Source organism: Hippocampus comes, unplaced genomic scaffold, assembly GCF_001891065.2.
Source record: "Hippocampus comes isolate QL1 unplaced genomic scaffold, H_comes_QL1_v1.1 scaffold56, whole genome shotgun sequence".
In the NCBI taxonomy this organism is placed as follows: Eukaryota; Metazoa; Chordata; class Actinopteri; order Syngnathiformes; family Syngnathidae; genus Hippocampus; species Hippocampus comes.
Window position 1 is genome coordinate 244350 of NW_017842056.1, and position 11134 is coordinate 255483.

Below are 11134 nucleotides of genomic sequence, written 5' to 3' on the forward strand. Positions count from 1 at the left end.
GAGTTTAGAACAAAACCCCCCCCCCCCCCCCCCAAAAAAAAAAAAAAAAAACGGATTGAAATAGAGCACGGTGCGGGACCAGTTGGCACGTCGGCCTCGCAGCGCAGAGGCGCGGGGTTCGATTCTGCCTCCGGCCTTCCTGCGTGGAGTCTGCATGTTCTCCCCGTGCCGACATGGGTTTTCTCCGGGTGCTCCGGTTTCCTCCCACATTCCAAAAACATGCACGGTAGGCTAATGGAACACTCTGGGTTGTCCCAAGGGCAGTGGTTCTTTACATTGGTTGGATCGAACCTCAGGGGTTCGGTGAATTGGTCTCAGGGGTTTCGACGGAGCCTCTACCATGGCGGTTAAGGAACACCCGACTCAACATGTCAATTAGTTGTGACACGCCCGCTTGGCCATCACTGGCTGCAAATGATCACATTACATTGCTTGGGAAATTTAGTTCGGTCAGTAGTCACCGTTTGACTGTCGTGGTAGTACGTTGTAAAATTTTTAAAAAACTTATGTCTTGAAATTTGAATGTTTTTCAATAAATGTCTTTTTATGTCTTGAATTTGTAAAAAGTCATATTTTTGTTTTGCACCAATGAAGGGTTCGGTGAACGTGCTTATGAACTGGTTGGGTTCGGTAGCTCAAACAAGGTTAAGAGCCACTGCCCTGGGGGGGTGACTGTGAGCACAAATGGTTATTGGTCGATGTGTGTGCCCTGCGATGGTCTGGCAACCGGTTGAGGGTGTCCCCCGCCTGCTGCCCGAAGGCAGATCGGATTGGCTCCGGTTGCCCCGCGACCCTCGTGAGGATAAAGCGGATCGGAAAATGGATGGATGGAAAGAGAGGCGACTCACCCCCACGGTCGACTTCTTGGGATGAGATGACAAAACCGAAGCCTTCACCGGGGCGCCTCGTCAGCTCCACCTCCACCTTCTTCCCCTCCCTGGTGTCCTTGGCAACGGCTCCTCTGATCGGCCCCACCGAGCTTTCCTCCACCCCCTGTAGGTCGCGTGGCTCTAAAGTCAAGGTCACAGGAACGGAGTCCAGGAAGCTGGTGCTCTGGATGAGGCCTGAGATGGGGGGCCCGTTGGCCACCTGGCTGGGCGGGCTCCCTGGGAAACGAGGGAGCATCATGTAAATCCGCTTCAATTCCAAGCGGCGACTCTCAGTTCCAAATACGCATGGATGCTCTTCTCTCCTCATCGTCGGCTCCGCAAGCCAGCCATCCATCCACAGCCAAATCAACGCAGACTTTCCGAAAGCGCTGACATCTCCGCTAAACAAAATGGGGCTGTGAAAAATGCTGCCCATAACAGGCGCAAGAAACACAAGCGCCTTGTCCAGCGGCGACAGTCAAATGGCGCCGACAGTCCTCACAAAACAAAATCATTGCTAGTGCACGCGTGCTGTCGAGAAGGCGCAACCACCAAGCACAGATTCTTCTCCTTTGACGAATGTCGTGGCCATAGACTTGGACCTCATGATATTTAATTCATAAACATGACACAGGCGGACGCATGATTGAGAGGTGCAAGGCTCCAACTTCCCACGAAACGCACGGCCGACTTCCTCATCCCAAAGGGGAGATATCGCCGTTTCCGTGCCAATGTCATGCGCAAACTCCAGCCAGTCTAATTTCTGTTTCCGCAGAGTTCGAGCACGGCACACTCAAGTCAAGTCAAGTCAAGCTTCATTGTCAAATATCCTCTATGTGCAACGTACAGCACAGATGAGATTACTTTCCTGCCCTCGCCCTGATTTTGATGCAAATGAGGAATGCCGAGAGGATTGGCCAGGAAGACACTCCGTTCCATACCGCAAAGCCGCACAAAGGCGCAAACGCCCCCGTCATGACACCCAATACGACTGGCGCAAAGTCGAGCAAAAGCCCGAGAGAAAGAAAACTCCACCCATACGCGCAATGAGATTCCGCTTTGCGCTAGACTTGTGCCTGGAATGAAAATAGGGCCTTAACTCAATCACTCCCAAAGACGTTTTTAAACGTCTTTTCAGACTTAGTCAGAATTGGCTGGTCCTGAATGAGTTAAGAGTCCAGAGAAGAATGAATACAAATAAAAAGTCAAGGTCTTGAAGGCCGAGCCTGTTACCTGCTACTGAGAAGTGCCCCTCCGGCGGGGCCTCCGTCGCCAAGCCCGCCTGGCTGAGCGGCGGCACGCCGCCTACCAAGGCACGCGAGGACGGGGAAGGCAAATCGGTGGACGTCGAGGGTTGGGACGGGGGGCTTGCGAGACCTTGCGGGAAGGGGAGGGGCTTGTACAAATTAGGCGTGACCGAAGATGCGGAGGAGGCAGGAGCTGAGGGCGGAAGATGAAAAAGTTCAATCACGTGTCAGTCATCGGTCATTGTGATTGGCGGGGTACCTTGTCTGCGCACCAGCAGAACCACCTTCCCCTGTTTTGAGTGATCCTGCAGAACCTTCTGGACCTGAGGCGGGCGGGGGGAAACATACGTGCCATGACTGACTCCGCCCTCTCCGGGCCAACGTGGGTGATTCATTTTAGAAAGTGTTCTGACCTGAGAGAAGTTGAGGTTCTGGACGTCGGCACCGTTGATCTTGACCACGGCGTCCCCCGATTGCAGGGAGGGGCACTGCCTGCGGTCCCAGACCCTCCTGACCACGGCCAGCTGACCTCCCGGCCCTCCCGCCGTGATGCTGAAACCCAGGCCGCCGCCTTCCCGGCGCTCCAGGGCCACTGGCACCAGCTCGCCGGCGGGGAAGGACCCCGTACCCGGAGGCGGAGCCGGCCCCGTGTTTCCGAGGGGGTGCTGAGGGGGCACTTGGTGATTGGCCGGGCACCCGTTGAAGCCGCAGGGTGGGATCTCGCGGGGCGGCGTGTGAGGTAAGCAGGTCTGCGGCATCGGCGGACGCTGCGCGGCGCTGCCGGGAGGCGAAGGCCCGCGCAGTTTGGACAGGGGGGCGATGGGGAAAGTGGATGTGGACAGGTCGCTCTCTGATGACTTGGAGCTCTGATGGTGGAGCAGGGAGGGGGAGGAGGAGCCGGTGGCAAGGGTGTCGCTGTTGTAGCCGGTCGCCGACGACCTGTGCAGAAGCGGGTGGCGGGTTTACGGCGCTTTCGAGTGCAGTGGTCTCCAACCTCTTCAACACTTGAATCGGGGGGGGGGGGGGCGAAACCATGACCCCTGGGCCATTATTCTTAGTCATCATATTTGACATTTTGCCACGGTGGGGTGCCGTGAAATTTTTATTCCGTAAAATGCGTGCCGTGGCTCCCACCCCAAAAAAAATCCTCGGTGCTCGTTCGGCACCAGGGCCAGTGCTGTGCTTAACAATTTCTTACGAAGAGCCAAGTAGGAGCTACGTCATTATCGTAAAGCCTCCAAACGTCGCTGCTTAGGTCGATGTTTACCCAAGAGTGCCTGTGCTATTAATAATAATAATAATAATAATAATAATGCGCTGTTAGCATGTGTGAGGCATCTTAGCATCTGGGACATGCAATCAGCAAACGCTTCCATCTTCCTTAATCAACGTAGATGATCACGAGGCCGGCCGTGAGTCGCAGATCGTATGCTAGCAGGGCACATCCGCCATCGTTCTTCTGGTGGGACAACAATTGTGCCGGAGTTTATAGTTTGTGCAAAACTTTGTGTGTCCACGGAGTCCTTCCTCTACATCTGCGCTCGTCATGATAACGCCGCCCACTGACGTAGAGTCTGACCCGCCAAATACTTGGGGCCATCTTAAGCACCAGTTTCAAGCATGAGAGCTCGAGCCAATTTCAGTGGTGGGAAAAAGAAAGAACCGGTGCTAACCTGGAAAAGGGCCTTGAGGTTTGGGAAACCCTGTGAAACAAACTCAACAGCTAACGATGCTAACACATGAGCCCACCTATGAATGCCCCCATCAGAGTTGCTGTGATTGGCTGAAATTCTCTCACAGGGGCTCGGGGGATGGGCCGCGGGGGGTTCAGAGGAAGTGGGGGTTGGTGGAGCCGTCAGCCCATTGGTCAGCGGCTCAACTGAATAGGCGGGCAAGCCTCGGCAAAGTCCTGGAAGAACATCAAGGCGTTGACGAGGAAGTGAAGAACAAGACAACCAAAGTCAGCAAAGATTAGCACTCAACTTCTCCCTCAAGATATTCAAATTCCAGAAGAAGTGTTTGTGAGCTCTGCTGACCTGACCCGCCGCTGGGGGCGTCCTGCGCGTGGCTGTACGTGAGCGGTCCGCGCTGGTGGTTTTCGGGGGGAGTCGGCGGCTGATGGGAGGAGTTCACTTACACATGGTCATGTGGTAACAAGCGTGGAAAAGTGTAATAGCGACCAAACGAGTGATGATAACACGTTGAGCGAATGTGATGAGAACGAAATGGGATACCAAGCGAATGAGACGTGACAGCCTCATGGAAAAGGGAGTGAAAAACGCAAACATCAAACATAGCCTATATTAAAACTCATGGAGTGTATTTTTTTTTTTATCTGCGTTCATGAAAAACGCAAACATCAAACATAGCCTATATTAAAAAAGGAAAACTAGACAGGATACCGGTAAAACAAAGTCAGCCTCACAATTTGTCCTCGCTGTGACACCATGAAGAAAGTCAAATAGGATTGGTCAGTTCTATGACATGATTGAGCGAAAGGGGCTCGTCCCAAATTTTTGTCCCGCGTTTTTCTCATTATGCTTCCGTCTCTGCGAGGAGATAGAAGCTCAGGAATTTGTTCTGCTGCCTTCAAGAATAAATTCTTCGTGGCCACACCAGCTCGGACCCCCGGGTCCCCTTTTAAAATAGGATTGGTCAGTTCTATGACATGATTAGAGCAAAAGGGGCTCGTCCCAAATTTTTGTTTTCGCGTTTTTCTCGTTATGCTTCAAGAATAAATTCTTAGTGGCCACACCAGCTCGGACCCCCGGGTCCCCTTTTCCGATTGGATTTTGATGTCCTTTCTGCACGTGGGTAACACCGGTGCTAAGTGGTGACAGCGACATAAAAAGTAGCAAAAACTGGCTCGCAAATGTGCCAAGTTGGATAACCGCCGCATGTGGCCAGAACGAGGTAGCTAACGGTGTAGCAAGCGATGCTAATGACAGAGCAAGGCTGCATCACTTGATTGATTTCATCCAAGTGAAATTTAGGTGGAATTCAACGGGCTTGAACTTTGCCACGGTAACTCGGGACTTGCATGACACGTGAAGCGTTAAGACCTGAGACTGGACTCTGACCGACTCCCACCTCTCGCTACAAGCGTGACAAAGACGTAACGTGTGCCGATAATGACGTAACAAGCGTGACGACGGGGAAACAACGGTCAGCGGCGAGCTGTACCGTGTCCAGGGTGTGTTTGGGACAGCCGTCCGGGTTGTAGAGCATCGGGTAGCCTCGCCTCAGGACCACGTCCACGCTCTGGCCCATCGGAACGGATTTCAGCATCTCCACCACCTCTTTGTGTGAACGGCCGAGCACGCACGCGTCGTCGATGTACACCAGGATGTCGGCTGTGGATCGCGCATACGCACGGAAAAGGTCAAATCGCTTGATTATCCAGCAATTTCGGCCAAAAGCCAAACAGCCCAAACTTTGTGTGTGTGAATGTGCGTATGGGTCAGCGGGTCATGAGAATTAAACATAATCCCCCCCCCCTCCCCCGCCCCCCTGTTTTAATCTCTCGCTTTTGAACAAGCAAAGGCTCTCGGTCAGGCGATAGTCAGGATGCCTGAGTGATGGAAGCACCTTGATGGAGAGTGGGCGGGCCTCCGGGCGTGACGCTGTACACCTGCAGGAACTCTCGCGCTCGACTGCCTCCGACGATGTTGAAGCCGAAGCCTCGCGGGCCTTTGGAGAGACGCGCGTGCACCGAAAAACCTTGCAGTTGACTCGGCTGATCGGTGAACTCTGGAACTGATAGCGTGCAAGTGCGCCGTCAGGTGGGACAACCGCATAACATAGATAGATCTCCTCTGTCGGAAGAGCCGCTCCCCTCTCCTCCAATCAAAGCAACTCTCGGCTCAGGAAGACACGCGGCGCTAGTTTCCGTCAGTCGTCAGCCAAACGGGAGGCCGTCGGTGATGGACTGACAAGGTCCCTCGGGACTGACCCGCTTTGCGGCGGACGAAAACCCACTTCCATCAGTTTTCCCAGTCGGTCGGCCAGCAAAAAAAAAAAAATCAGTACTGAGAGAATGCCCGCCGTTGCTAAATGCATCATTTCAAAGATGTACCTCTCCAAAGAAAGAAAATTCCATTCGTTGGAAGAGGAACGATTCAGTTTGATTCGATGTCACACACAAGGATGATGATGACGTAAGAAGCTTCCCGGCAAAACAAATAATGAGGCAGGAAATTAACACTTGGCGAGAAGGAGGCGCCACTGACAGCAATTAGATCCGTACCGACCCCTGCTGTCGCCTATAAAAGGAAAAAAATGAATCGGAATAGACTCACGCTCTGCTGAACAGGAAGTGGCATCTTTCTTTTGAGCGCGAAGATCCTGCCTGGATTTGGACATGTGACTGACAGATTTGCTGGTCATGAATATTTTTATCCTCTCAGTGCATGTCGGGATGGTGATGTCACTCACTCGACAAAGAAGGCGTTGGCGCCGTTGCCGAACGTCACTTCCCACGTGTCGGCCACGGGAGCTCTTCCTCTTCCTGCTCCTCTTCCACCGTTGTCCATTCCTTCGCCGCTCCTTGCCAGGGACTCGCCCCAGGAGTGACTGGCTGGCAGCGCCGGAGGCCCGCCGCCGGCGGACCCTCCTTGAACACAGAAGAGGGAACTGATGTCTCTTAACTGCAACCCTCCTTGCCATTATCTGAAACCGTTTATCTTGACCAGGGTCGCGGGCGTGCCGGAGACTATCCCGGCTGTCTTTGGGCAAGATGTATCACTTCAACAATACTTTCCTGACACAAGTTACTAGTTTTTCACGAGCCAAGGATTTGGCGCCATCTTGTGACATCGTAGGGTATTAGAGGGAAAAAAAAAATGAATGAACTCGTTCCATAGGTTAGATTTACACGAGGGTACGATTGTGGCATGAATCGACTGATCATACCAGACAGGCCGCTGTCCTCCTCGCTGTTGTCTTCTTCGACGGTTTTTTCAAGATTGCTGAGAGATTTGCTCCTGGTCCTGAAGTTCCTCAGCAGGTTTCGATGTTCCTGGTATGTAATCGGCGGACTGTCTGGACTTATATGGACTGGGCGGGGCGTCCCGTAATAGTTGCCTGTGGTTGGACGGCAAAAGGATCACAAATGTCAGCGAGGTGACAGAGCAAAATAACGTAGCGCAAATCATCCCATTTTTAGCGAGTGACTTTAATGTTTACGTGAAGGCAACGTGAGGGAACTTGAATAATGCTTTGGATTTGGAGATGTCCGGCGATGAACACATTTTCTCCCATGCCTCCTAACTACTGTCAATGAACTGAAGTTCAGCCCTTTTCTTGGCTGAATTTGGTTGTCATGGTAATATCGTAGCGAGGTGTTTTGTTCACATTCTTTCGGAATGTTTTTCTAAAATAAATCAGCGTGGCCGTTACAGAGAGCCGATAAGTCTAAATCACACACACAAGCCAAAAGAAATTTGGTGATGTTACCTTTGAACTTTCCGCTTTCCAGCAGCGCTCCCGACTCCTCCAAAGAAAAAAACTCTTCGATAGACACAAAGTTGTAGTCCACGCCGCCGATCTCCCCGTCACGAGGCTGCCGGGTCGTACCTGCCGAATGGAAATGCCGATGTCATCGCCATGCGACGCATCATCTGACGTGTGCGTGTGCGTGTGCGTGCGCGCGTGTGCACGTACAGGGCACGGCGCGCAGATAAAGGTTCTCTCGGATCAGCTGCTGCAACTGACTGTCCATGGAGGTTGGTGTGAAACATTTACTGAGGTACAGGCGTAGGTCTTTACACAAAGACGCACCTGTGAATTAGAAACACACACACACACACACACACACACACACACACACACACACACACACACACACACACACACACACAACAACAATGTCACAGTCAAAATCATGGCGGTTACCCATTCATAACCAATTTTTAAAATCAATCTTTTCAAATCTATTTTTAGCGATGTCTCTAGCTAGCAAACTTGGTAGCTAGCTAGCTTGTTTTTGTTCAAGTGGAATTTTGGATCTTAGTGGTGGTCTGTCAATCGGTCCATCCATCCATCTTACCGAGTCAGGTGTTGACTTTAGGGACAGTCTCAAATCATAGAGTCAAAAGATTGTTCCAAATGTTGTTTCATGTTTTTCCGCTCTAATGGCAAAAGGTTGACATACAATTCAGGCAGGTCACCTGGTGAAACGGTTTTGATCCTGATGGGGTGAGGACAGGAGTTGAGGACCCCCCGGACGTCGCCCAACGTCATGCCCAACACGGGCGTGCCGCCGATCTCTAGAATGATGTCGCCCACACTGGCGCCGCCGCCAGGCGCCACGGTCACAAAAGGAAACTCGCCATAGTCGGCGCCGCCACCGATGGCCAGCCCCAGCTCGCCGGAGCTTCCGCCCAGCGGCACGAAGCCCTCCTGCACCTGCGCAGAGAGGACGGACGGATGCCATAATAAAGACAACAAGCTAACGTGGTAACGTTAGCTTGTTGTGGCGCATACCTTGGAGCGCCAGTGCAGCTTCTTTACCGCGTTTTTAGACATGGCGGCCGAGCTGAAAACAAGAAGTCAGTCAAGGTCATTCACGTATCATCGTTTACCGGTGAAATTTCAATCTGCATCTTCTCTTTCTTTTCCTTTCGGCTTGCCCCGTTATTCTCAAGACTAGAATCTTCTTTGAGGACTAAAACCTCAGGGGATTGCCACTTTCTCTCGAGACTAGGACCTTCACTTGACACTTGAACTAGAGCCTTCTCTCATTGGTTTGGTGTGTACCTAAATCCTAAACATTACAAGCAGTAAACTTTTATAATCATCAGATTAAAAGGGACGTATTTTTGGTTCATATCTAATTCCCAAATATCCTTGTGAAAGACACACTCCAGCTTTGTGTTCAGCCATTTACTTGCATTAGTTTAGATTAGTTTGTCTATGGTGTGGACACTCTTTATCTCGCCTTTCATGCACACACACACTCAATTTGACTGGACTCTTTTATTTACACACCTGCTAACATGCTAACTAGGCAAAAAAAAAAAGAAAAACGCATCCTAGGAGAAGTGTCTTCCCGTGTGTGTTACCTGTATAGCGTGTTGTGTTGTGCTCGGTTCTTCGAGTTGTCACTTGTTGTGTATCTGCGTGTGTGTGTGTGTGTGTGTCCCCACAACCGTGGTTGTCACTCGGCCCTCCCTCCTTCATAGAGGTGGTCAAAGGTCGCATTTCAGTGTTTAAGGTGTGATGAAAGGAATGTGCGCGTACGCTAAACAAAGCAAATGTGCTATATGCGCTATCCATCGATCTCATTGCTGTTGCACCCAAGGAGCGTCACGTGACCCACTCATTGCAATTGTTTCTTTCTATCAAGTCCAATAGCTGAAGTCGACAAACGGGCTAACCACCACAGTGGCTAGTTAGCATGGCTGGTGTTAGCATAAAACTGTTTTCACTCTGAGTTAATGGTTGACTAATTCTATGATGTCATTTTCCCCACAGTGACGTCACCGCAGCGCCTGAACCCAAAAGAGGTAAAAAGCTGATTGGGTCCAGTCTGCTGTTAGCTTTGCATCAACACCGATCTAATATTCAACAGGAACACTGTAAAAGCGTCACAAGTCATCAAATGCTCACAAAAGAAGCGTGTCGGGCGCGTGCGCGCGCGCACAGCAGGACTGGTGGTGGCTGCCGAGGAGTGACGCGCACGCGCACGCACACAACCCGCAATAGTGAGCTCGCCCCCTTTGCGCGCGCCTGCCTGACAATGTGCTGACAGCGTCGTTTTGACCCGCAACTCGCTCGCGCGCGCGCGCGCTTACGTGCACGACCCCGTACGCGTAGCGGTTCGTTTTTCACGGGTCAAATCGTCCTCCCGCGCACGCAGACGCAGAGAACGGCGCACGTTTACCGTCATGCTCGTGTGGCCGCGTCGCGGTGTCGCTATCCCGGCTCGGAGCCGCTCGACGCCTCGCCGAAGGCTGCTGCGAGGTGCATACGCGCGTGCGGTGGGGACGTCGGGAAGGCGCGTGCCCGACGGTCACTGCAGGTGAGGATGCAAAGCGGGGAGAGGGTGAGGTGAAACGCTCGCCCGAGTGTGTGAGTGTTGGCTCCACCGTCCTCTCTCGCTCTCGCTCTCCCCCACTCTCTGACGCTCACTCTCGCTCTCAGGCGCGTGCGCGAACGTGGCAAGCGTACAAGCGCGTGGAGGGTCGGGAGGGGGCGTTGCCCGTGGCAGGAGGAAACTTGGAAAGAAAGTCGGACGTGAAACACACTCAAACGCGCAACTGAGATTGCTCTCTCTCACGCTCCTTATCCATGCACACGCGCAGTTGTTTTTTTTTCTCTCCCACGCTAAATGTTAATCTGTCGCACCCTAATGAAATCTCACACACGAGAGGTTTTGTTTGCTCACAGCCTCTTTTTTTTTCGTTCACATATGCACCCTACTAAAAGATACTCACGCACACAATTAAAATGCTCTCGGTACAGCCCCCCCCACGCACCACTAAAACACACCCAGCTGGAACTGTCACACTGCTGACGGATATTCTCAAATAGCCAGTTTTTTTTTTTGTTCACACATACTGCAAAACACACACCTGAAATGCTCTCACGTCTCGCATCCAGGAGGCGTCATCTGGCTCCTCTCAAAGCCAAGGAGCCGCAGCTCGACTCTGAGCCCCTCCCGGATGACCGAGCTTCTCACCTGATCTCTAAGGGAGAGTCCAGACACCCTGCGGTGAAAACTCATTTGGCCGATTGTAGCCAGGATCTTATTCTTTCGAACATGACCCACAGTTCATGAGGTGAGGGGAGGAACGTGGATCCACTGGTCAATCGAAAGCTTCAGCCGTTACACAGCTGGACATGCCTGGGTTAAATAAGATAAGATAAGATAAGATAAGATATCCTTTATTTGTCCCACACTGGGGAAATTTACAGTCTACAGCAGCAAAATTGGGGGTAGAAAGAAGAAAGAAGAAAAACAAAGTGTTTGCATTCACAAAATAAATGTTTCAGTTTTTATATACACAGTTCAATTAA

General features: G+C 51.9%; 1 protein-coding gene and 1 long non-coding RNA gene across 6 annotated transcripts in view; one reads left to right on the forward strand and one right to left on the reverse strand.

The window, feature by feature from the left end:
* The window catches only part of LOC109510490 (uncharacterized), a 1293-nt gene extending 882 nt beyond the window's left edge, over window positions 1-411 (forward strand). The window contains exon 3 of the long non-coding RNA XR_002167131.1: window positions 260-411. This is a non-coding gene — a long non-coding RNA (uncharacterized LOC109510490). The remainder of the gene's footprint in view (window positions 1-259) is intronic.
* Window positions 1-10858, reverse strand: part of magixa (MAGI family member, X-linked a) — an 18528-nt gene extending 7670 nt beyond the window's left edge. For 3 of the 5 annotated variants that reach the window (XM_019860829.1, XM_019860828.1, XM_019860832.1), the window contains exons 1-16: window positions 10705-10858; window positions 8600-8651; window positions 8284-8521; window positions 7778-7894; window positions 7571-7690; window positions 7028-7198; window positions 6551-6728; window positions 6415-6482; window positions 5705-5872; window positions 5300-5469; window positions 4153-4231; window positions 3866-4025; window positions 2530-3055; window positions 2376-2439; window positions 2103-2309; window positions 849-1106 (exon numbers count right to left, since the gene is read on the reverse strand). In XM_019860829.1, the coding sequence (XP_019716388.1) occupies window positions 849-1106; window positions 2103-2309; window positions 2376-2439; window positions 2530-3055; window positions 3866-4025; window positions 4153-4231; window positions 5300-5469; window positions 5705-5872; window positions 6415-6482; window positions 6551-6728; window positions 7028-7198; window positions 7571-7690; window positions 7778-7894; window positions 8284-8521; window positions 8600-8651; window positions 10705-10841 (2713 nt within the window). In that variant the 5' untranslated portion in view covers window positions 10842-10858. Of the gene's footprint in view, window positions 1-848; window positions 1107-2102; window positions 2310-2375; window positions 2440-2529; window positions 3056-3865; window positions 4026-4152; window positions 4232-5299; window positions 5470-5704; window positions 5873-6414; window positions 6483-6550; window positions 6729-7027; window positions 7199-7570; window positions 7691-7777; window positions 7895-8283; window positions 8522-8599; window positions 8652-9177; window positions 9707-9998; window positions 10447-10704 lie in introns of those variants that run through there. The other 2 variants (XM_019860830.1, XM_019860831.1) reach the window with 2 other exon arrangements.
* Between the last annotated feature and the right edge of the window lie 276 nt (window positions 10859-11134).